The following is a 26,559-nucleotide window of genomic DNA, read 5'->3' as shown; positions in this document are numbered from 1 at the left end:
GAAGACTACAGATTCAACTTCCTGTTCTGCCATATATGCTCATGCCATGTCTAAAAGCAGCAGATATAGAGAGAGTAAGGGAGAAGGAGGGTGACTAACATGCAAATCAAGCCAGAAACTACAATCAACACCATAGACCACATGATTTACCAGAACTCCAACCAAGTGAATCCATCTGTATTAGTGACCCAGAATCAAGCAGGTCAAGAACTGGAAAAGAAACAAAATCCGGCATCTAATCTTGTAGAGGTTGCAAATGGGATAATGAGAAGAAACAGAAGCATATTCATATCATCAAGTAGAAAACGATCAATGGAATGGACTAACTACCCATATGATCAGGAAGGCAACTTGAACAGAGAACTAATGGTCTCTGATGATTCACATACTACTTGAGAGAGTTTGAGAGAGAACATGGAGAAATTGAATCCTCTACATCCTCCGAAAGAGCTGAGAATAAAGTTGGGGAGATTGGTGAAACCACCACAATGCTTATCCCTGTGAACCAAAGATGATGGAAGAGACCTGGGGGAAGATGTCGTATAAAGGGTTAATGTCAAATTTGTAAATACATCATGTCCACCAGTGACGTGGAAACAAAAGACAACAGAGCATGGGGATAGTTCTATCTAGTCTCATGCCAAGTGTGTATACATAGTTAGTATAATGTTCAGTAAAAGGTAGAATTTGCCTTGCTTCCAGCATTGTCTATGTCAAGATCATGAACAAACCCATCTAAGACTCACATGATGATAACAGAGGCTTCAACTTCACATTCCTGCACACTCCCAATATCCCTTGATTCCCTGAGAGACCAACAATCTGTCTATCTCAGACTAATGTATTCAAAGATAGACCATCCAAAACCCCCTGGGGGAGAGAATTCCAAAGATTCACAACCCTCTAAGTGAAGAAATTTCTCCTCATCTCAGTCCTAAATGATTGGCCTTGAGACTACACCTCACTGTTCTAGGTTTCCAGTCAGGGGAGACAACCTCTCAGTATCTACCCTGTCAAGCCCCTACATAATCTTGTATGTTTCACTGAGATCATCTCTCAAGCCTCTAAACTTTAGAAAATATAGAACCAATTTATTCAGCCTCTCATCATAGGACAAACCTCTCAACCCAGGAACCAATCTAGTGAACCTGCACTGTGCCGCTCACAAGGCAAATATTTCCTTCCTTAAATGTGGAGACCAAAACTGCACACGCTATTCCAAATGTGGTCTCACTGAAACCCTGTACAACTGTAACAAGACTTCTTTTTTCTTGTACTCCAATCGCCTTGCAATAAAGGCAAACGTGCCATTTGCCTTCCTAGTTGTTTGCTGCACTCGCATGCTGACATTCTGCATTCTTTGTATGAGTACACCCAAGTCCCTCTGAACATAAATATTTACAATTTTGTGCCTTTTAAAGAAATTCGCTTTTCCATTCTTATGATCAAAGCTAATTATCTCACATTTTCTCAAATTAATACTCCATCTGTCACCTTATTCTCCACTCACTTAACCTGTCGATATCTCTTTGCAGTCTCTTCTGTCCTCCTCACAGCTTACACCCTAGCTTTGTATCATGAACGAACTTAAACAAAGAGACAGAGTAATGTATCAAAGTCACTAATGTAGATTGTAAATAGTTGAGGCCCCAGCACTGATCCTTGTGGTACTCCATTTGTTTTGCCTGCCAACTTGAAAATTTATCCCTATTCTCTGTTTCCTTTCCATTACCTAATCCTCAATCTATGCTAATATATTACCCCTAACTCCATGAGCCCTTACCTTGCATATGAACCTTTTGTGTGGTACCTTATTGAATGCCTTTTGGAAAATGAGCTACATCTATAGGTTCCTCTTTATCTACCCTACTGGTCACTTAAATAAATCAAGTAAATCTGTCAAACAAGATTTCCCTTTTGTAAAACCATATTGACTTTGTCTAATCATACTATGGAATGTAGGAAACTATAGGCCAGTTAGCCTAACATATGTTATTGAAAAAATGCTGGAATGCATTATTAAGAAGGTAGTAGCTGGTCATTTAGAAAATTATAATACAATTAAACAGCGTCAACGTGGTTTTATGAAAGGGAAATCGTACTTGACAAACTTATCAGAATTCTTTGGATACGTAACTAGCAGGGTGGATAAAGGGGAACTAGTAGATGTAGTGTATTTAGATTTCCAAAAGGCATTTGATAAGGTGCCACATAAAAGAGTACTGCACAAGATTAAAGCTCATGGTGTTGGGGGTGATATATTAGCATACAAACATACAAACGAGCAGGAGTAGGCTATTCAGCTCCTCGAGCCTGCTCCGCCATTTAATAAGATCATGGCTGATCTGATAGTAACCTCAAATCTGCAACACACCAACCCCCGATAACCTATCACCCTCTTGCTTACCAAGAATCTATCCACCTCTGCCTTAAAAATATTCAAAGCATGGATAGAAGACTGGCTAATTAACAAGAAACAGAGAATCAGGATAAATAGGTAAGTTTCAGAATTACAAACTGTAATTAGTGCGGTGCCACAGGGATCAGTGCTGGGGCATCAACACTTCCTGATCTATATTAGTGACTCTTAAACAGAATCACAGAAATGTTATGGTGCAGAAGGAGGCCATTTGCCCCGTCATGTCTGCACCAGCTCTCTGAGCATCTTAACTTAGTGCCAATCTCCTGCCTTTTCCCCGTAACCCTGCACATTGTTTCTATTTAAATAATCATCCAATGCTCTCTTGAATGCTTCAATTGAACCTGCCTCTAATGCACTTCCAGGTAGTGCATTCCAAACCCTGACTACTCTCTGTGTGAAAAAGAATTTTCTCACTTTGCATTTGCTTGTTTTGAAAGGCACTTGTAAACAGATTGAGAGCCAGAGGGCACAGTTTTAAAGTGGGAACAGTTTCTCCCTGTCTACTCTGTCTAGACCCTTCATGATTTTGAAAACTTCTGTCAAGTCTCCTCTTAGCCTTCTCCTCTCCAAGTAAAACAGTCCCAACCTCTCCAATCTTACCTCATAACTGAAGTATCTCATCCCTGGTACGATTCTTGTAAACCTCTTCTGCACTCTCTCCAATGTGTTCACATCCTTCCTGTAGTGTGGCAGCCAGAACTGTACACAATACTCCAGCTGAGGTCTAACCAGTGTCTTATATAAGTTCATCATAACTTCCCTGCTCTTGTACTCTATGCCCCTATTAATGAAGCCTAGAACACTGTATACTTTAGAAACAGCTGTCTCTACCTGTCCTGCCACCTTTAATAACTTATGTACATATACACCCAGGTCTCTCTGCTCCTGCACTCCCTTTAGAATAGTATCTGTTCTTTGTACCAAAGTGTATCACCTCACACTCCTCTGCATTGAACTTCATCTGCCACCTACCTGCCCACTCCACCAAAACTGACAATAAAAGTTTCTGCATATATATAAAAAGGAAAAGAATAGCTAAAGTAAGCATTGGTCCCTTAGAGGGTGAGACTCAGGAATAGATAATGGGAAAGAAGGAGATGGCAGAGCTTTGAGCAAATATTTTCTATCTTTCTTTACAGTAAAGGACACAAACACATCCCAAGAAGAGTAGAAAAGTAGGGGGAAAAAGAGTATGAGAAACTTAAAACAATCATGATCATTAGAGAAAAAGTACTAGGAAAACTAACAGGACTAAAGGCTGACAGGTCCCCTGGACCTGGTGACCTGCAACCTGAAGTCTTAAAAGAAGTGACTGCAGAGATAGCGGATGCATTGGTTGTAATCTTCCAAAATTCCCTAGATCCTGAAAGGCTCCAGTGAATTGGAAAACCGCAAATATAACAATACTGTTCAAGAAAGAAGGGAGACAGAAAGCAGGAAACTAAAGACCAAAACAAAAACAGAATTACCTGGAAAAACTCAGCAGGTCTGGCAGCATCGGTGGAGAAGAAAAGAGTCAACGTTTCGAGTCCACATGACCCTTCAACAGAACTGAAGTATAGTTAGGAGTTTTGATTTCTAGCATCCGTAGTAGCTTTTTGTTTTTAAACTAAAGACCAGTTAGTCTAACATCTATCATTGTGAAAATACTAAAATCCATTGTTAAGGAGGTAGTAGCAGGACATTTAGAAAATCACAATACAATCAAGCAGAGTCAAAATGGTTTTGTGAAAGAGAAATCGTGTTTGATGATGGGGATGTGACAAGCAGAGTGGGTAAAGGGGGACCAGCAGCAAGTTAAAATCAATTCTTTCTTTGGGTCAAAGAGGACCAGTAGGGCCAATGATCTTACCAATTGCTTTACCTTCAGAAACACATCCTGGTGCAGAGCTTACCAAATCCATTTATGGTTTTTCTTAAGCAATGCATATAATGGAGCTAGTATGGTTGATAGATTTGGCAGAAATCAACCATAGTAGTTTATCATGCCTAAGGCAGCCTTTAGTTCTGTCGTGTTTCTCGGTGCAGGTGCCTCGTGAATAGCCTTGACCTTTTCTTCCACGGGATGCAGGCCCTGAGCATCGACTTTATGGCCCAAGTAAACTACCTCTTTGGCTTGGAAAATACATTTTTTTTGTTTCAAGTGTACCCCCGCTCGTCAGAAGCATTTCAGCACCTCCTCCAAATTAGCTAAGTGTTCTTCGTCAGTTAGTCCAGTGACTAAGACATCATCCAGATAAACAACAACATGGGTCAGTCCCTGAAGCAGATTTTCCATGGTATGTTGGAAAATAGCACAGGCCAATGAGACCCCAAAGGGTAGTTGAGTATAATGATACAATCCTTGATGTCATGAATTCCCCAAAGCCCTTTTCCAACTCTACCTGCTGGTAGGTGTGGCTCATGTCGAGTTTTGAATATGTGATGCCCCGTGCCAATTTCAAATATAATTTGTCAATCTTTGGTATCGGGTGTTTATCAAGTTTGGCCACTCTGTTTACAGTTAACTTATCGTCACCGCATAAGTGAACACTTTGGTCTGGCTTCAGTACGGGTACCAAGGGTGCCGCCCACTCGGAAAATTACACCGGTGGTAAGACACCCAACTCTTCCAGCCTGTTTAGCTCGGTCTCAACTTTGTCCCGTAGAGCATAAGGGACTGGTCTGGCTCTGATAAATCTGGGGGTTACGTTAGGGTCTATGTGGATTTTGGCTTGTGGCCCATGAATCCTTCCCAGCTTGTCACTGAAAATGGAAGCGTACTTTTGTAACAATTCCTGTAAGCTTCTCGTTCTGATTTGAAAAACTCTGTCCATTGCAGTTTAATCTTTTTGAGCCAGTTGTGACCAATTAAATTGGGGCCCTCCCCAGCTACTATTATAAGGGGTAAATTTGCAGACTGATCCCCAGACTGCACCAGGACTTGACATATCCCTTTCACTCTTATTTCTTCGCCCGTATATGTTTTTAATTTAGTGTCCGATTCTTCCAAACTTAGAGGATGGACTCCTTTATTCAAGTGCCTGAATGTACGTTCTCCTGTAACAAGCATTGGTGGCCCAGTATCGATCTCCATCTTGATTGGTTGTTCATTGACTCTAATGACTATCTGGATTGGCTCAGTTCTGCCCACTTTCATTGTATAATGAATAAATGTCAGATTTTGCTTCCTCTGGTTCTTCAATGAGACAGATATTGCGATTTCTACCGTTGTTTTTAAAATGTTGTCTCAGCCGATCCTGACAGTGCCGCACATTATGTGACCATTGACGTGGCAGAAAAAGCATTTGATATTTCTGAACTGTCGATTGCCTGCAGGCTGCCTGATTGCATTTCTTTCATTAATGTGGTGGGTTTTCACTGTAGTTCTGTTGTTCTTCAATGGTCTGTACATAGGGGGCATTTCCTGCCTTCCTGTGGAGCCCAACATTTTCGCACCTTTTGTTACCGGCCCTTCCCACCCTACAAGATGGACGGCGCCATTTTGTGTACCTTTTATTGCCTCTGAGTCTCTAACAGCCTCTCCATGGCTACTGCCAATTCTAATGCCTCACTAAAGTCTAGATTATTTTCAGATAGCAATCGCTTTTGAATACCATCGTCCCCGATTCCGCATATCAAACGATCTCTCAACATGTCACTAATTTAAGTTCCGAACTCACAATATTCTGTTAATTCCTTTAAAGCAACTACATTGCCAGCGATTGTCTCTCCTGGAAGCCCACTCCTCGAATTGAATTTAAAATGCTGCATAGTGACTGAGGGCTTTGGCTTCAGGTGGTCTTTTTACAATATTTACTAACTTGTTGAAAGTCTTCGCACTGAGCATGTTAGGTGACGTGAGGCTGCGGATCAGCCCATATGTTTTGTTCCCACATGTGGACAAAAGAATCGCCCTCTTCTTGTGACATCCCCACAATCTCATTAGCGGTAAAGATGAACACTAAGCGTTCGACGTAATGAGACCAGTCATTGGAAACGGGGTCGAATGGTTCAAGATGCTCAAACTGCGACATACTTGATAATTAAGGTGACTGCGCTTTCAAACAGCTTTCAAGGTAGTGGTGAAGTAACGTAGCTGGCTTACCGCGGCTTTCTTGATTACCGTCAATTGATCCGGTTTATCCTTGTCGTCAGTTTTATGCTTTTTTGGTAATCAAGTTCGCTTTGTCCTACGAATGTGAGTTGCGCTCTCAATATTAACACATTAGTTGGTGCTTCATACAATATAGGCAGAGAGACCGATTAACTGAACAAACACTCGTGGTTTATCGGAACTAAGAACAGAGTACTAACACCATGTGTGCTTCTTCAATCACCTCCAGCTCTAGACTTAGAGTTACCAAAGTAGCCCGCGCTTTATAGCGATTGGTCAATACAGTCATGTGGTCAATCAACTACATTCTATTAAAGGTACGTAGCATTCTACTTTAACACATCAGTAGTCTTGAGTTAGAGGCTGAAGAGTAAAGACAGAGTTTTAAGTTGTAAACACACAAGCGTAGCTGCTGAGTTTCTTTTTTAAATAAACAGAATGTGTTTCTTCTAAGGACGATCTGCAGATCTTCTCCGTCTTGGTATCAACTGGGTCACCCTGAAACAAGCGTGCAATCTGGATCCTTTAGCCCCAACAAACCAGGCCACTGGGTCCAATAAACTAGTGACGAGAGTAAAAAGCAAGAAAAGATACGAAAGGACAAGGTGAAAAGCAGGGAAGAACGAAGGAAATCAGAAGAACCGAAACCAGGCTGGTTCGGTAGTTGCAAGTAAAGAAAAATTTCCTTCCTGATGGTCGAAGCAATCCACTCAGAGCATGCCACAATTTGGAAGAGTTGAGTTTTTTGACCCAATCTTAGACAACTGGTTTCATTATGTAGAACGCCTCACGTTCTTCTTCCAGATGAATGACATTGTGGGGGAGGAGAAGAAGCGCGCGATCCTCTTATCCACGTGTGGGAGTGAGACATACGGATTAATTTGAAATTTGTTAGCGCCCAGTGCCCCAGATTCAAGAAGTTTTGATGACTTAGTGAACCTCGTAAAGAATCATTGCCAGCCCAAGTCGTCAGTGACGATGCAATGGTTCAAATTTAACTGAAGGAATAGAGCCACGGGGGAGACAGTTGCTTGTTATGTGGCAAGTCTGAAACAATTAACTGAACATTGCGAGTTTGGTACATCCATCAATGGTATACTTAGAGATGGTTTGGTGTGCGGTATAAATGAAGATGCGATTCAGAAGAGATTACTGTCTGAAACAAATTTGAATTTTCAGAAGGCATTGGAAATCGCTCTGGCAACAGGAGGTGAAGTGTGAGACTCGAAAGCCACACAGGGAGCGGAAAATGGCACCGTCCTCCACGTTGGGCAGGAAGCCTCAGCCAAAAAGAGCACGTGAAAGTGTAAAGCTTTACTCAGATGTGGGAAGCAGCCACCACTAGCAAACAAATTAAAGGAGGTAAGTTAGCAGCAAAAACATGGCATAATGGTAACAGAGGTGGAAGCAGATAACCTTGTAACGAATCACAGTTTAAAAAAATCGAATGTTTTTCTGTTATCAAAATGGACGCCTCATGAGACATTGTAAAGATAGAATCAGGCAGGTTTTCAGACAAAAGCAAAAACCCAATGAGATTAACAGCATTGAAAAGCCTGAAGAAATAGATTCAGATGTTTATTTGTTATATAATTTAAAGGTAGAAAGAACAGAACCTATCTATGCGACCATGAGAGTGAATGAGAGGCCTATCAGAATGGAGGTGGATACTGGAGCCGCCACTACGGTGATAGGTGAGCATACTTTTAAATACCTGAACGTAAACTAAATTTGGAAGAAACTGATGCCAAATTAAGAACTTACATGGGAGAAGACATACAAGTCAAGGGCATATGTAAAGTCACAGCACACTACAGAGCTCAAACAGTGAGATTACCCTTGATGGTGGTAGCAGGCAGAGGACCAAGCATACTAGGATGAAGCAGGCTGAGGGAAATCAAGCTTGATTTGACACAGAGATTCCAAAAGAAAAGTGAAAACCTGCTGAAAGACCTTCACACACGACCAGTTTCCCTCCTGTCTAAGTTTGTACCTCTGGAAAAGTATGAAGAGAAACAGAAAGAGTTCTGCACTTCTCTAAGTAAAATGAAGGGTGAGTTGGCAGAGAAGACACAGCAGTGCTTAATTTTCCAGGAGGCAGTACACCAATGCAAAAAAGAGCTGAAAAATCAGCTTCTTGAAACCAAAGAGGCTTTGGAGGTAGAAAAAGCTGCAGAATTTTCTAAGAAGCAGACAGATGATGAAATTCTGTAAAACTCAACCACTGAGTTCACTCAAGTCAAGCTTACACCTGAGATTAGTCTGGCCAATATGGAAGCCGAAAAGAAGGCCGAGAATAAAATCAGTGTCAGAAAGAAGAATGTCCATCGAAAGAAGAAGACACAGAAACAAAAATAATACCACTGATCTTGGCAGCGTATGAATATACTTTCATTTATAGACCCGGAAGTCAAATTGCAAACACATATGCACTCAGTCATTTACCCATGCAAATAAATGGTGAGGATGTTCCAATTCCTCATGAGTTCGTTTTATTATTGAACTTCCTGGATTCATCACCGATATGTGCTGGACAGATTAAAGATTGGGCAAGTTGAGACCCAGTCTTATCCAAAGTATGTGAACAAGTTCTTCACGGTTGGTCACAAGAACAAGAATCTGACGAAGTGAAATCGTATTTCCACAGAAGATATGAAATAACTAGTCAAGAAGGTATCCTATTGTGGGGAGCACGAGTGATTGTTCCTCCAAAAGGACTAAAGCCTTTGTTATCTGAACTTCACAGAGCACATCCCGGAATTTCCCGAATGAAGGCGGTAGCAGGTGGCCTGGGATGGATGGAGAAATAGGGAACTCAGTGAGAAGTTGTACGCAGTGTCATCAAGTGCAAAAATTACCTTCAACAGCTCTGTTACACCCCTGGGAGTGGCCAGGAAGGCCATGGGTGCGTGTGCACATTGACTGTGTGGGACCTTTTATGGGAAGAATGTTTCAACTTATCATCGATGCTCGAAATGGATGGACATATATGAAGTGAGGTCGCCGACATCTTCTGCTACAACTGACAAGCTACGTCAAAGTTTCACAATCAGCGGACCACCAGAAGTGGTCATATCAGACAATGGAACAATGTTCATAAGCGCTGAATTTCACCGATTTATCAGCCTCAATGGTATTACTCATTTGAAAACTTCACAATACCTTCTTCAAATGGACTGGCTGAGCGAGTGGTTCAGACGTTCAAATCTGGTATGAAGAAATTGTCTGGAGATTCTATAGTGACTAAATTAGCACGTTTTCTTTTCCATTATAGAACCACCCCTCATACAACAACAGGTGTCACACCTGCGGAATTGTTGCTGAAACGCTGTCTCCAATCGAGACTGAGCCTAATTATGCCAAACTTGGCGGGGGGAAGGTGGAAAGTAATCAGGGAAGTCAAAAAATTGAACAAGATTGGCACAGTCGTGACAGGGTGTTTAACGTAGGAGAGAAAACATTTGTGAAGAATTTTAGAGAAGGACCAACATGGTTGTTTGGTGAAACAAGTGCAAATACGGGACCTCTTTCCTACCACATGAAAGTGAAAGGTCGAGTCATATGGAGACATGGAGACATATAAGAAGAGAAACAAAATACCCAGAAACAATTCCACCAATGTTCGTGACTGAGTCAACGTCTCTTGTTGAAAGAACTCAGTTGAATCCAGATGTGCCTGAAGGGCCAACTGTACCTGAAGGAGTCAAAGAAACAGATGTGCAGGTATGTTCTGAAGAACCAGATGCTCAGACAACTACAGTGAGGGAGGCTCCCGATCAAACTTCAGAAGCTGTAGAGCTGAGACGTTCTACACGCATAAGGAAACCTCTAGAAAGACTGACTTTCTGTGTGAATAACTTGATATTTTGAGAACAGTTGTAAAATGTATTTCTGGGTAAAGGGGGGGGGATGTAGTAATCTGATGTGTAATATACCTTTAAGACAAATGTTGTAATGTAAGATCACATGATCTTGGTGCCCAATAGCAGAGTAGCACGGGTTACCTCTGTAGTCTTGAGTTAGAGTCTGAAGAGTAAAGACAGAGTTTTGAGTTGTAAACACACAAGTGTAGCTGCTGAGTTCCTTTTGTAAATAAACAGAATGTGTTTCTTCTAAGAATGATCTACTGATCTTCTCCGTCTTGGTATCAACTCGGTCACCCTGAAACAAGTGTGCAACCTGGATCCTTTAGCCCCAACAAACCAGGGCACTGGATCCAACAGACCTATACTCATTGGAGTTTAGAAGAATGACAGGTGATCTTTTTGAAACATATAAGATTCTGAGGAAGCTTCACAGGGTTGGTGCTGAGAAGATGTTTCCCCTTGTGGGGAAATCTAGAACAAGGGGACACATTTTGAAAATAATGGGTCTCCCATTTAAGACAGAGATGAGAAGGTTGTTAATCTTTTGAATTCTCTTTCCCAGACAGCAGTAAAGGCTGGGTCGGTAGAGCAGGCTCGAGGCGCTGAATGAACTACTTCTGCTTCTGTTTCTTAAGATTTTCTAATTGCCATGTCAAGACTTCCTTAATAATAGATTCCAGCCTTTCCCAATGACTGATGTCAGGCTAACTGGACTGTAAGTTCCCATTTGCACCATCCTGAAGACCCTACATCGTACACTCCCTGTGGCTCTCATGACTTTCTATTAAATTGTGGTACTCAAGAATTCATGCACAACATAGTCTAACCAACAATTTATACAAATTCATTATTTTTCTTTAACCTTGTGCTTATTAAACTCAAAACGCTCTTGATCTTTTTATAATTGTATCTACGTGGTTCTTATACTATCAAGGAATTCTATATTTGAATCTCAGATGCCACTGTTAATTTGCACAATGCAGCATCTTTTCATTTAGTGTGTATGTCATACCATGTTTGTCTTCCCAAAATATATTGCCTCATACTTATGCACATTGAACTGCATCTGGTAACCCGTCAGTGTCTTCCTGGAGTCCTTTACATGCCTCTCCACCTTGTCAAACACCCTACTTTTATGCCAAGTATATTTTTAAAAATGTATTTTTTCATGGTATATGTGCATTGCTGGCTAGATCAGCATTTGTTGCCCATCCCTAATTGCCCCTTGAGAAGGTGGTTGTGAGCTGCCTTCTTGAACCGCTGCAGTCCATGTCATGTAGGTACACCCACAGTGCTGTTAGGAAGGGAGTTCCAGGATTTTGACCCAGTGATAATGAAGGAACGGCGATATATTTCCAAGTCAAGAAGGTGAGTGTCTTGGAGGGGAACTTTCAGGTGGTGGTGTTAGAAACCGTGCTCAAGATGCTAAACTCACTAACTTCTTAATATAGAATAAAAGTAGATCCCGGGGTTCAATATTGAGTATTAAGTCCAATATGCCCAAAGAGTCAGCATCAAACACTCCCAGGACAGGTACAGCACAGGGTTAGGTACAGAGTGAAGCTCCCTCTACACCATCCCCATCAAATACTTCCAGGACAGGTACAGCATGGGGTTAGATACAGAGTAAAGCTCCCTCTACACTGTCCCCATCAAACACTCCCAGGACAGGTACAGCACGGGGTTAGATACAGAGTAAAGCTCCCTCTACACTGTCCCTATCAAACACTCCCAGGACAGGTACAGCACGGGGTTAGATACAGAGTAAAGCTCCCTCTACACTGTCCCTATCAAACACTCCCAGGACAGGTACAGCATGGGGTTAGATACAGAGTAAAGCTGCCTCTACACCGTCCCCATCAAACACTCCCAGGGCAGGTACAGAGAAAAGCTTCTTCTACACTCCCAGGGACTATAGATAAAGTCACGTGGCACCATGCCCACCATCACTGTGGATCATGGACCAACTCTTGGAGGTGAGAGGTCCCCATAGGCAGAGTCCTCACCATTATTCCAGGGGAATGTGTGTTCAGGGTGTATATACCCTCACCCTGTCATCAGTAATCTCAGCAATTCCCCAGGAGCTTGTTGAAATGTTCCTGAGCAGCATCTTTTAGTTGCTGCTGATTCCTGTTACTGTCCTGCTTCCTGGGGCTCCATTCAGTAAGCAGACAGGTCTTACTGACACAGTGTGTTCTTGCCAGCCACCTTCTGGCTCTATAACACAAGGCAAGTAGCCAATGTCAAAATCAGGGACCTACCTCCTCTTTTTCTGGACTGTTGCGTGACTCCACTTCCACCTGTAGTGAGATGGTCTCTCCAATGCTCTTTCTCTTTGATAAACGATCCTCTTCTATGGCACAGCATTACACAATATTAATTAATCCGATGCAACCACAGAAGGTGTAACACCTGCCCCTTTACTTCCCCTCTCCTCACCGTCCAAGGGCCCAAACACTCCTTTCAAGTGAAGCATTTCACTTGCACTTCCTTCAGTTTAGTCTACTGCATTCGCTGCTCCCAATGCGGTTTCCTCTACATTGGAGAGACCAAACGCAGACTGGGTGACCGCTTTGCAGAACACCTTCGGTCTGTCCGCAAGCATGACCCAGACCTCCCTGTCGCTTGCCATTTCAACACTCCACCCTGCTCTCATGCCCACATGTCCGTCCTTGGCTTGCTACATTGTTCGAGTGAAGTTCAACACAAACTGGAGGAACAGCACCTCATCTTCCAACTAGGCACTTTACAGCCTTCCAGACTTAACATTGAGTTCAACAACTTCAGATCATGAACTCTCTCCTCCATCCCCATCCCCTTTCCAATCCCCCCTTTTTTCTAATAATTTATAAATTTTTTAAATATATTTTTCTTTTTCCACCTATTTCTATTATTATTTTTGAATTTATTTCCATCCATTGTTTTACCTCTACCTTTTAGCCTATTTAGATCCCTTCCCCCCACCCCACCCCCTCTAGGGCTATCTGTACCTTGCTCGTCCTGCTTTCTACCCTCAATGTCACCATTAGCACATTCCTTAGATAATATCACCACCGTCAACACCCCTTTGTCCTTTTGTCTATGACATCTTTGGCAATCTCTTCTTTGCCTCCACCTATCACTGGCCCTCTATCCAGCTCTACCTGTCCCACCCCCCCTCTACCAGTTTATGTTTCACCTCATTTCTATTTCTCTTCAGTTCTGATGAAGAGTCATTCGGACTCGAAACGTTAACTGTGTTCCTCTCCGCAGATGCTGTCAGACCTGCTGAGTTTTTCCAACTATTTTTGTTTTTGTTAATTAATCCCAGTCTTTTCAAAAGGAATTGTTTTGAGATGTATTTTGGGGGAAAGCCTGTCTATGGTCCAGGTACAACGTTTGTTCACTTAGGCCCGTTTGTACCCTCCTGAAGGATCGGAATCCCCTCCAACTGGGAAATTTATGGAATATAAAAATCCAAACCCACGACATCTTTTGACCTCATAACCATAAAATACAAAAGCCAAGTTGCAGCCAACAGGACAGGGCTGGGTAGCAAGGGGCTAATTCGGGCATTTAGTAAGAGACAGTGGCTCAGCAAAAGGATTCAGACATTGACTGATTGCTATCATGGGACAGTGGTACCAGGGAAATGCCATTAATTGAGAGCTGACCACATTTGTCTGGACTATGCTTGAAATAAACTAAGAGGTGTTAACTACCAGACATTGGAACAGCATGAACAACAGGAAATATGTTTGATGTGTCTGAGTTGAATCATTATAAAAAGTAGGGCATACCAGAGTGTAGGGCTGCAGACAGAAAAGTCAGGACTGGTCATCTTGACTCAGGACCTACAATAAATACCGGACAGTCCAGCCATGTCGGGGATTGTAAGTGTTTCAGCCAAATTATAGTGATATTGGCCTGAGGGTTTTGGAAGGTTTTGGGACAAAAGTGTAGTGTTTTGTCTGCATTTTGTCAGATTTAAAAGAAGTCATAGTGACTGTTTTGGCTAAAGGGGGACAGTGGGCGACTCGCAGAAAGGAATTCAAGGTGCTAATTTCAGCCAGCCGCAGGAGGCTTTGAACTGGGGAATTTGTGTCAATTTTGGGGAATCTTTGTAGAAGGTCTGTTTTTTTTTGAGTTCATGGGCCAGGGTGTTCTGTACTGGGGATGGGTTGTTTATTATTTTGAGGGGTTTTCTGTGTTATTTCAACTAATTATAGAAGTATCTGTACTAGGGATATTAATGGGTACAATAAAACAACAAATTTATGGTTGAGCGAAACCCTGTGTCGGTGTATTTTTGTTCTTTATAAATCCTAAAGTCCAAGAACTTTATAGTTTGTAAGGGGGGAATTGTAACAATCGCAGCAGGATTTTAAGGTTAAGAACAAAATGCAGGACAGGGTCAAGGGATGGAGGATAGGACATCCTTGTATGTGTTGGGCAAGGTAAACATTTCTGAGCAGTGGCTGCTGGAAATGATGTACTCTGACAGTCTCCAGGAGAGGGCAGCAGATTGGACAGGTAAAAGCCAACATAAGAGATCAGAGGAAAAGGCAATTTGGTTACTGTGTGCACAGAAAGAAAACCTGAGAGACAGGTTAGAAAACCATAATAACAGGTTTTCTAACCTGTCTCTCTCTGAACTTGCCGCACTCCGTTCTCTCAGGTCCAACCCTGACATTGTCATCAAACCTGCTGACAAGGGTGGTGCTGTTGTTGTCTGGCGCACTGACCTCTACCTCACAGAGGCTGAGCGTCAACTCACAGACACTTCCTCCTACCTCCCCCTGGACCATGACCCCACCACTGAACATCAAGCCATTGTTTCCAGGACTGTCACTGACCTCATCTCCTCTGGAGATCTTCCTTCCACAGCTTCCAACCTGATAGTCTCCCAACTTCGGACGGCCCGCTTCTACCTCCTACCCAAAATTCACAAACAGGACTGTCCCTGTCCGATCGTGTCAGCCTGTTCCTGCCCCACGGAACTCATTTCTTGTTATCTTGACTCCATTCTCTCTCCCCTTGTCCAGTCCCTTCCCACCTACATCCGTGATTCCTCTGACACCCTACATCAAAACAACAATTTCCAGTTCCCTGGCCCCAACCGCCTCCTCTTCACCATGGACGTCCAATCCCTCTACACCTCCACCCCCCACCGGGATGGTCTGATGGCTCTCCGCTTCTTCCTCGAACAGAGGCCCGAACAATCCCATCCACCACTACTCTCCTCCGTCTTGCTGAACTTGTTCTCACACTGAACAATTTCTCCTTAAACTCCTCTCACTTCCTCCAAATAAAAGGTGTGGCTATGGGTACCCGCATGGGCCCCAGCTATGCCTGTCTCTTTATGGGGTATGTGGAACATTCCTTGTTCCAGTCTTACTCCGGCCCCCTCCCAAAACTCTTTCTCCGGTACATCGATGATTGTTTCGGTGCTGCTTCATGCTCTCGTCTGGACCTGAAAAAATTTATTAACTTTGCTTCCAATTTCCACCCCTCCATCATTTTCACATGGTCCATCTCTGACACTTCCCTTCCCTTCCCTGACCTCTCTGTCCCAATTTCTGGTGATAGACTGTCCACCAATATCCATTACAGGCTACCGACTCACATAGCTACCTCGACTACAGCTCCTCACACCCCATTTCCTGTAAGGACTCCATCCCATTCTCTCAGTTCCTTCGCCTCCGTCGCATCTGTTCTGATGATGCCACTTTCAAAAACAGTTTCTCTGACATGTCCTTCTTCTTCCTTAACCGAGGTTTTCCACCCATGGTGGTTGACAGGGCCCTCAACCGTGTCTGGCCCATCTCCCACACATCTGCCCTCACACCTTCCTCTCCCTCCCAGAAACATGATAGGGTCCCCCTTGTCCTCACTTATCATCCCACCAGCCTCCACGTTCAAAGGATCATCCTCCGCCATTTCCGCCAACTCCAGCATGATGCCACCACCAAACACATCTTCCCTTCACCCCTCCTGGTGGCATTCCGTAGGGATCGTTCCCTCCGGGACACCCTGCTCCACTCCTCCGTCACCCCCTACACTTCAATCCCCTACCACGGCACCTTCCCATGCAACCACAGAAGGTGTAACACCTGCTCCTTTACTTCCCCTCTCCTCACCGTCCAAGGGCCCAAACACTCCTTTCAAGTGAAGCAGCATTTCACTTGCACTTCCTTCAATTTAGTCTACTGCATTCATTGCTCCCAATGCGATTTCCTCTACATTGGAGAGACCAAACGCAGACTGGGTGACCGCTTTGCAGAACACCTTCAGTCTGTCCGCAAGCATGACCCAGACCTCCCTGTCGCTTGCCATTTTAACACTCCACCCTGCTCTCATGCCCACATGTCTGTCCTTGGCTTGCTGCATTGTTCCAGTGAAGCTCAACGCAAACTAGAGGAACAGCACCTCATCTTCTGACTAGGCACTTTACAGCCTTCCGGACTGAATATTGAGTTCAACAATTTTAGATCATGAACTCTCTCCTCCATCCCCATCCCCTTTCCGATTTCCTCCCCTTTTTTTCCAATAATTTACATAGATTTTTCTTATCCCACCTATTTCCATTATTTTAAAATGTATTTCCATCCATTGTTTTATCTCTACCTTTTAGCCTTTTTCGATCCCTTCCCCCCACCCCACCCCCACTAGGGCTATCTGTACCTTGCTCGTCCTGCTTTCTACCCTTAATTAGCACATTCCTTAGATAATATCACCACCTTCAACACCTCTTTGCCCTTTTGTCTGTGACATCTTTGGTTATCTCCACCTATCACTGGCCCTCTATCCAGCTCTACTTGTCCCACCCACCCCCCCTTAAACCAGCTTATATTCCACTTTTCTTCTATTTTTACTTAGTTCTATTGAAGAGTCATACGGACTCGAAACGTTAACTGTGTTCCTCTCCGCAGATGCTGTCAGATCTGCTGAGTTTTTCCAGGTATTTTTGTTTTTGTTTTGCCTTTTCCTCTGATCTGTCATGTTGGATTTTACCTGTCCAATCTGCTGCCCTCTCCTGGAGACTGTCAGAGTACATCATTTCCAGCAGCCACTGCTCAGAAATGTTTACCTTGCCCATTTCGCTAATATAGAGCAGATGGGGAATTAATAACTGTGACAAGGATGAAATGAAGAAACTGATCCTGTTCTCCCTGGGTGGAAGGCCATAGCAGAGTTTGTCGGCAGCCATTCAATTGGGAAGGGGCCCAACGGCCGGTTTGAAGGATGAAATTTTAGTGGTGCCGGGACATAACTAAGGCAGCCCGTTCTTGCAGGTTGAGCAGACCAGACTGAAAGGATGATTGTTGGGTCAATAGGTGTAACTTTGTAATTTGTATCTCTGCAAATAAATGCTTATAAATGTGTGTAAAGATTGGCTGCAGTTTGATCCCCCGCTACATGGTTTTCTGGAATATAACAAAGGGGAGGGGTGGGCCAATTAGGGGTCAAAAAGGAGACCTGCATATGGAAGCAGAGGGGTTACTAAATGAGCGTTTTGCATCTGCCTTCACCAAGGAAGAAGATGTTACCAAAGTCACAGTAAAAAAGGGTGGAGGTGAGACATTGGATGGGCTTAAATGTTGATAAAGTGAAGGCACGAGAAAAGCTGCCTGTGCCCAAACTGATAAGTCACCAAGAGTGGACGAGATGCATCCTGGGATGCTGAGGGAAGTAAGGGTGCAAATTCTGGAGGTACTGACCACAATCTTCCAATCCTCTTTTGTTACCAGAAGACTGGAGAGTTGCAAATGTTATACCCTTTTTCAAAAAAGGGCGTAAGGGTAAGCCCAGCAACTAGAGACCAGTTGGTTTGACCTCGGTGATGGGAAAGCATTTAAGAACAATATCCAGGAAAAATGGTTGAAGCTCATAGAATAAAGGGACAGCGGCAGCACGGGAATGAATTAGGCCGTGGCAGAAAACAGAGAGCAGTGGTGAGCAGTTGTTTTTTGAACTGGAGGAAGGTGTGCCATGTTATTAGTAAGAGAACCACTGCTTTTCTTGAACCACTGGATCCCCGCCTCTTCTCTGGGACTGGATCCCACCCTCAAGTGGGGTGGGATCCTGTCCTATTTTGGGACCTAATCTCTCTGTACTCAGACTAGATCCCTCCATACACTGGGACTGGATCCTGCCCTGTGTTAGGACTGGATCCCATCCTGCAATGAGAAAGAATCACTCCCTATATTGGGACTGGTTCAGACCACTAGTGGCATTGGAACTCAGTCCTGCTCTGTGCTGGGACTGGATCTCTCCATCTGCTGGGACTGGATTCCCCACCCTGCTGGGACTTGATCACTCCCTGCACTGGAACCTGGTCCTGTCCTGCACTGGGATTCCACCCTCTGCTGGGACTGGATCCCAAACTGCATCCAAACTTGGTCCTGTCTGTACTGGGACTGGATCCCTCCCTCTGCTTGGATGGATCCCTCCCTTTGCTGGGACTGGATACTAATAGACCAATTGGAAGGGAAGCTCTCCAGCTCTGAACTGCATGGGTCCCAACACTGCAGTGATCTGGTTCTAAGAGTCAAAGGGAGCCACAATAAAAATCTTTTCCTCCCATAAGCTTGTGTAGATATCACAAGCTGTTTCTAAGCCAGTATCAACTTCTCTGACCCAAGTATCCCAGGCTGTAACAGCACAGGCACTCTGGGTTAGTGGCTCTCTCACTCTGCAATCTTGAACTAAATCATTTTGATGCTATAGGAGATGAGAGTCCCATCAAATTCGGAGAAGCCAGTATTGACAGAGCCCCCAAGTGCTGCATGGCAGCTGTTGCAGGAGTGGTCAGAAGTTTGCTGCAGTCCCATACCTGTGAACTGTGGAATATAGGGGATTCCCAGTCTGTCAGAGCTGTAACCGCTCCCTGCCAGAACCTCACTGATCTTACTCTGCAAGAATAGCAACTCCTTCTCCAATCTGTTCATGGACTTGGGTATGCTGTGGAAAAGAGAAAGGTAAGATTGTCATCAGTGAGAATGTGCAAGGACCCAGTAGAAAATGGTAGGATAGCTGTTATGTTACTAGACAAGTATTCTAGATGGATAAATAATTCAGAGATATGGGTTTAAATCCCATTACAGGAGCTGTGGGATTTAAATTCATATGTAAATCTGAAATAAAAATCTAGTAGCAGTAATAACCGGATGTTAAAAAAAATCTGGTTTATTAATGTCCCTAAGGAAAGAAATTCTGCCAGCCTCACCCTGTCTGTGATTCCAGATCCACAGCAATGTGGTTAACTCTTAAACTGCCCTCTGAAACGGTCTAGCAAGTCACTCAGTTAAGTGGAGCTAGGGAATGGCAATAAATTCTGGCTTTATCAGCAACGCTTACGTACATGAATGAATAAAACACTCAGTGGGATTAAAAATGGCCATTTCTGCTCTTGCCAGCAGTTGGAAGCAGCACAGCCCACAAACAGCATCAACCTCTCTTTACGCTTTCCAAATGGCTAAGAGGAAACTTCTAAAGAGCTCCACTAACAGCAACACAGTGCCAAACTGGAATGTGTACTCAGCCCCACCAGGTGTGGTTCATGGCTGCAGGCAAAAAACACTGGCAACAAACCAGATCTGCAGAACATTACTGCATTGTCTGAACATAAATCAATTGGACAGCTCGTCAGTGGCATTTTACACAACTTACAATTACCACTGAACTTGTCCATATCAAACCAATCTTGATAGTCAGTGGTGAGCTGCCTTCTTGAACCGCTGCAGTCAATGTGGTTTGGTACATCCACAGTGATGTTCAGGAGGGAGTTCCAGGATTTTGTCCCAGCGACTGTAAAGGTACGGCGATATATTCCCAAGTCAGGTGGTGAGTGACTTGGCGGGGAACTTGCAGGTAGTGGAGTTCCCATGCGTCTGCTGCCCTTGTCCTTCTAGGTGGTAGAGGTCGTGGGTTTGGAAGGTGCTATTGAAGGAGCCTTGGTGAATTCCTGCAGTGCATCTTTGTAGATGGTACACACACTGCTGCTACTGGGCGTCAGTGGTGGAAGGAGTGAATGTTTAAGGTGGATGGGGTGTCAATCAAGCAGGTTGCTTTGTCCTGGATGGTGTCAAGCTTTTTGAGTGCTGCGGGAGCTGCACTCATCCAGACAAATGTATTCCATCACATTCCTGACTTGTGCCTTGTAGATGGTGGACAGGCTTCGGGGAGTCAGGAAATAAATTACTCGTTGCAGAATTCCCAACCTCTGTCCTACTCTTGTAGCTACAGTATTTAAATGACTGGTATGACTGGTCCAGTTAGTTTCTGTTCAAAGGTAACACCTAGGATGTTGATGGTTGGGGATTCAGTGATAGGTATATCATTAAATGTCAAGGGGAAGGTGGTTAGATTCTCTTTTGTTGGATATGGTCATTGCCTTGCACTTGTGTGGCAAGAATGTTACTTGCTACTCATCAGCCCAAGCCTGAATGTTGTCCATGTCTTGTAGCATGTGGGCATGGACTGCTTCAGTATTTGAGGAATTGTGAATAATACTGAACACTGCACAATCATCAGTGAACTTCCACACTTCTGTCTTATGATGGAGGGAAGATCATTGATGAAGCAACTGAAGATGCTTGGGCCTAGGACAGTACCTGAGGAACTCCTGCAGCGATGTCCTGGAGCTGAGATGATTGGCCTCCAACAACCACAACCATCTTCCTTTGTGCTGGGTATGACTCCAACCAGCGGAGAGTTTTCCCCCTGATTCCCATTGACTTCAGTTTTGCTCAGGCTCCTTGATGCCACACTCGGTCAAATGCTGTTGTGATGTCAAAGGTACTCACCCTCGCCTCACCTCTAGAATTCAGCACTTTGTCCATGTTTGGACTAAGGCTATGCTGAGGTCTGGAGCCAAATAGCCCTGGCAGAAGCCAACTGAGCATCAATGAGCAAGTTCGTGCCATGTAATTGCTGCTTGATAGCTCTGTCAACAACACCTTCCATCACTTTGCTGATGATAGCGAGTTGATTGATGGTGCGATAATTGGCTGGTTTGGATATGTCCTGTTTTTTGTGGGCAAGGCACATCCGGACAATTTTCCACAGTGTCATTGCAGCTGTACTGGAAACGTTTGGCTAGGGGTGCGGCCAGTTCTGGAGCAGATGTCTTCAGTACCTTTGCTGTTTGCTGTAGCCAGTGCCTTCAGCTGTTTCTTGATGCCATGTGGAGCGAATACAATTGGCTCAAGAATGGCATCTGTGATGCCGGGACCTCAAGAGCAGAATGAGATGAAACCTAGACTGGTTGCTTGGTTTGATCGTAACAAAGAGTGAGGGAACAAAGGGTTATAGAGATAAGCCAGGGAACTACAGGCCAGTGAGTCTCACGTCAGTGGTAGGGAAACTATTGGAGAAAGTTCTGAAGGAGAGTATCTATCTCCACTTGGAGAGGCAAGGTTTGATCAGGGATAGTCAGCATGGCTTTGTCAGGGGGAAGTCATGCTTAACAAATTTGATTGAATTTTTGTGGAGGTGACCAGGTGTGTAGATGAGGGTAGTGCAGTTGATGTAGTTTATATGGATTTCAACAAAGCCTTTGACAAGGTCCCACATGGGAGACTTATAAAGAAGGCAAATGCACATGGGATACAGGGTAATTTGATAAGGTGGATTCAAAATTGGCTTAGTTGTAGGAGACAGAGGGTGATGACAGAAGGATGCTTTAGTGACTGGAAGCCAGTGTCCAGTGGCGTACCACAGGGATCTGTGCTGGGTCCCCTATTATTCGTCATTTATATAAACGACATAGATAACTATGTGGGGGGTAGGATTAGTAAGTTTGCGGATGACACAAAGATTGGCTGGGTGGGTAACAGTGAGGTTGAGTGTCTTGGGCTACAGGAGGATATAGACGGGATGGTCAAATGGGCAGATAAGCGGCAGATGGAATTTATCCCTGAAAAGTGTGAGGTGATACACTTTGGAAGGAGTACTTTGACAAGGAAGTATTCAATGAACGGCATGACACTAGGAAGTTCTGAGGAACAAATGGACCTAGGCGTGTGTGTCCATAGATCTCTGAAGGCGCAGGGGCATTTTAGTGGGGTAGTAAAAAAGGCATATGGGACACTTGCCTTTATCAATCGAGGCATGGATTACAAAAGTAGGGAGATCATGTTGGTGTTGTATAGAACCTTGGTGAGGCCACAGCTGGAGTACTGTGTGTAGTTCTGGTCGCCACATTATAGGAAGGATGTGATTGCACTGGAGGGGGTGAGATTCACCAGGATGTTGCCTGGGATGAAACATTTAAGTTATGAAGAGAGGTTGGATAGACTTGGGTTGCTTTCTTTGGAGCAGAGAAGACTTAGGGGCAACCTGATCGAGGTGTACAAGATTATGAGGGGCATGGATAGGGAGCAGCTGTTCCCCGTAGTTGAAGGGTCAGTCACGAGGGGACATAAGTTCAAGGTGAGGTGCAGGAGGTTTAGGGGGGATGTGAGGAAAAACATTTTACCCAGAGGGTGGTGACGGTCTGGAATGCACTGCCTGGGAGCGTGGTAGAGGCGGGATACCTCACATCCTTTAAAAAGTACCTGGATGAGCACTTGGCACTTCATAACATTCAAGGTTATGGACCAAGTGCTGGTAAATGGGATTAGGTAGGTCGGTCAGGTGTTTCTCACGTGTCGGTGCAGACTCGATGAGCCAAAGGGCCTCTTCTGCACTGTGTGATTCTGTCATTCTGGGTAAAGACAAAACTCTGTCTCCAGAAGGACTATGCATTGGTCACTTGTACCAGTACTGGCATAGATAGATGCATCTGTGATAGGCAGATTTTTGAGGATGAGGTCAAGTAGATTTTGCTGTTGTGTTGGTTCTCTCACCTCTGCTACATGTCCACTTGATCAGTAATAGTGCTACCAAGCCATTCTTGGTGATGGATGTTGAAGTCCCCCCAACCCAGGTTCCATCTGTGCCCATAATACCCTCAGTGGTCTCTCCAAGTGGTGCTCAACAGGGAGGGGTACTGGTTCATCAGGTGAGGGAGGGAGGGAGGGTGGCGGTGACCAGCAGGAGGTTTCCTTGCCCATGTTTGACCTGACGCCACATGACTTTATGGAGTCTAGGTTCGAAATGGAGGTTCACAGGGCCATCTGGACAGGACCTACTCAGGAATGCTGATGGATGAGTCTTGGACATTAACTGAAACATATGATTCTGTGACTATGACTATGCTGACATGGGCTTGATGGACTGAATGCCCTCCTCCTTGTTGTAGTGACTCATTAACTCTATGATATCAGGCTTGATTAGCCTGTGAGACAGCTCTTCCACCATTGACTCTACTTCTCAAATGTTAGTAAGGAGTGCTTAGCATGATTGACTAGGCTAGGTGTGCCTTCAGTGTGCCTTGATTCAATGTCTAGGGTGATTGTCTTATTTTTTTTTTCATTCATGGGATGTGGGCTTCGCTGGCTGGGGCAGCATTTATTACCCATCCCTAGTTGCCCTTGAGAAGGTGGTGGTGAGCTGCCTTCTTGAACCGCTGCAGTCCATGTGGTGTAGGTACACCCAACGTGCTGTTAGGGTGGGAGTTCCAGGATTTTGACTCAGCGACAGTGAAGGAACAGCGATATATTTCAGGATGGTGAGTAGCTTGGAGGGGAACTTCCAGGTGGTGGTGTTCCCATGTATATGGTGCCCTTGTCCTTCTAGATGGTAGTGGTCATGGGTTTGGAAGGTGCTGCCTAAAGAGCCTTGGTGACTTTCTGCAGTGCATCTGGTAGATGGTACACACTGCTGCTATTGTGCGTCGGTGGTGGAGGGAGTGGATGTTTGTGGATGAGGTGCCAATCAAGTGGGCTGCTTTGCCCTGTGTGGTGCTTCCTCTTGTACTCTATTTTTCCCCTCATTAATCTTTTATTCATCCTTTGCTGTTCCTTATATTCTGTCTGGTCTTCTGGCCTTCCACCTATCTTTGCACAATTACATACTTTTTCTTTATGTTTGATACTATCTTTAATTTTAATCAGAGGTTTACCAGACTAATACCTGGAATGGGCTGGTTACAAACATATGAACAAGGAGGCAGGGGTAGGCCATTCAGCTACTCGAGCCTGCTCCGCCATTTAATAAGATCATGGCTGATTTGATAGTAACCTTAAATCTGCATCCCACCTACCCCTGATAACCTATCACTCCCTTGCTTACCAAGAATCTATCCACCTCTGCCTTAAAAATATTCAAAGACCCTGAGGCAACATCCTCTCCACATCCACCCTGTCAAGTCACCTCAAGATCTTATGTTTCAATCAAGTTACCTCTTGCTCTTCAAAACTCCAGTGGATACAAGCCTAACCTGTCCAACCTTTTCTCATAAGACAACCCACCCATTCCAGGTATTAGTTTGGTAAACCTTCTCTGAGCTTCTTTCAACGCATTTACATCCTTCCTTAAATAAGGCGACCAATACTGTGTATAGTACTCCAGATGTGGTCTCACCAGTGCCCTGGATAACTGAAGCATAACCTCCCTACTTTTGTATTCAATTACCCTCGCAATAAATGATAACATTCTATTAGTTTTCCTAATTACTTACTATACCTGCATACCAGCCTTTTGTGATTCATGCACTAGGACACCCAGATCCCTCTGCACCTCAGAGCTCTGCAATCTCTCACCGTTTAGATAATATGCTTCTTTTATTCTTCCTTCCAAAATGGACAATTTCACATTTTCCCGCATTATACTCCATTTGCCAGATCTTTGCCCGCTCACTTAACCTATCCATATCTTCTTGTAGCCTCCTTATGTCCTCTTCACAACTTACTTTCCTACCTATCTTTGTGTCATCAGCAAATTTGGCAACCATCCCATCCAACCCTTCATCCAAGTCATTCATATAAATTGTAAGCAGCTGAGGTCCCAGCACTGATCCCTGTGGCACACCACTCATTACATCTTGCCAACCTGAAAAAGGCCCATTTATGCACACTCTCTGCTTCCTGTTAACCAGCCAATTTTCTATCCATGCCAATATGCCACCCAATACACCATGAGCTCTTATTTTCTGCAATAACCTTTGATGTGGCACTTTGTCAAATGCCTCTGAAAATCTAATTACTGTACATCCACCGGTTCCCCTTTATCCACAGCACATGTTACTTCCTCAGAGAACTCCAATAAGTTGATTAAACATGATTTCCCTTTCACAAAACCATGTTGACTCTCCTGATGACCTTGAGTTTATCCAAGTTTATCCCTGAATCTAGGGTCTTTTGGAAAATTGAAGCCAATGCATCCGCTATCTCATCAGGCACTTCTTTTAAGACCCGAGGATGAAGTCCATCAGGACACGTGCTCTTGTCAGCCCACAGCTCCAACAATTTACTCAGTGCAACTTCTTTGGTGACTGTAATTTTACTGACTTCCTTCCCACTTCCATTTCCTGGTTTATAGCTGCTTCTGGGATGGTACCTGAATCCTCTGTAGTGAAAACTGAGCAAAATGCCTGCGCATTTCATCTGCCATCTCTTTGTTTTCCATTATCAATTCTCCAGACTCACTTCCTATAGGGCCAAAGCTCACTTTGTTAACTTGTTTCTTTTTTAAATATTTATAAAATGTTTCTATCAAAATGGAAAATTTCACTTTTTCCCACATTATACTCCATTTGCCAGGTCTTTGCATATTATCTAAATGGCGAGAGATTGGAGAGCTCTGAGGTGCAGAGAGATCTGGGTATCCTAGTGCATGAATCACAAAAGGTTAGTATCTGGAGTTCTTCAGGGTAGTGTCCTAGGCCCAACCATCTTCAGCTGCTTCATAAATGACCTTCCTTCCATCATAAGGTCGGAAGTGGGGATGTTCGCTGATGATTGCACGATGTTCAGCACCATTCATGACTTCTCAGATACTGAAGCAGTCCATGTCCAAATGCAACAAGACCTGGACAACATCCGGGCTTGGAGTGACAAGTGTCAAGTAACATTCGTGCCACACAAGTGTCAGGCAATGACCATCTCCAACAAGAGAGAATTCAACATCACCGCTTGATGTTCAATGGCATTACCATCACTGAATCCCCCACTATCAACATCCTGGGGGTTACCATTGACCAGAAACTGAACTGGACTAGCCATTTAAATACTGTGGCTACAACAGCAGGTCAGAGGCTAGGAATCGTGCAACAAGTAACTCACCTCCTGACTCCCCAAATCCTGTCCACC

General features: G+C 44.1%; 1 protein-coding gene across 1 annotated transcript in view; it reads right to left on the bottom strand.

Annotated features, from left to right (window-relative positions):
* The window catches only part of LOC144689990 (protein EFR3 homolog B-like), a 177,027-nt gene that overhangs the window by 28,621 nt on the left and 121,847 nt on the right, over positions 1-26,559 (bottom strand). The window contains exons 18-19 of the mRNA XM_078557529.1: positions 19,200-19,327; positions 12,646-12,737 (exon numbers count right to left, since the gene is read on the bottom strand). Coding sequence (XP_078413655.1) covers positions 12,646-12,737; positions 19,200-19,327 — 220 coding nt within the window. The remainder of the gene's footprint in view (positions 1-12,645; positions 12,738-19,199; positions 19,328-26,559) is intronic.

This window comes from Cetorhinus maximus, chromosome 14 (genome assembly GCF_964194155.1).
Source record: "Cetorhinus maximus chromosome 14, sCetMax3.hap1.1, whole genome shotgun sequence".
NCBI lineage: Eukaryota > Metazoa > Chordata > Chondrichthyes > Lamniformes > Cetorhinidae > Cetorhinus > Cetorhinus maximus.
Note: the sequence above shows the minus strand (reverse complement) of the source record. Positions and strands in the feature narration are given on the sequence as shown.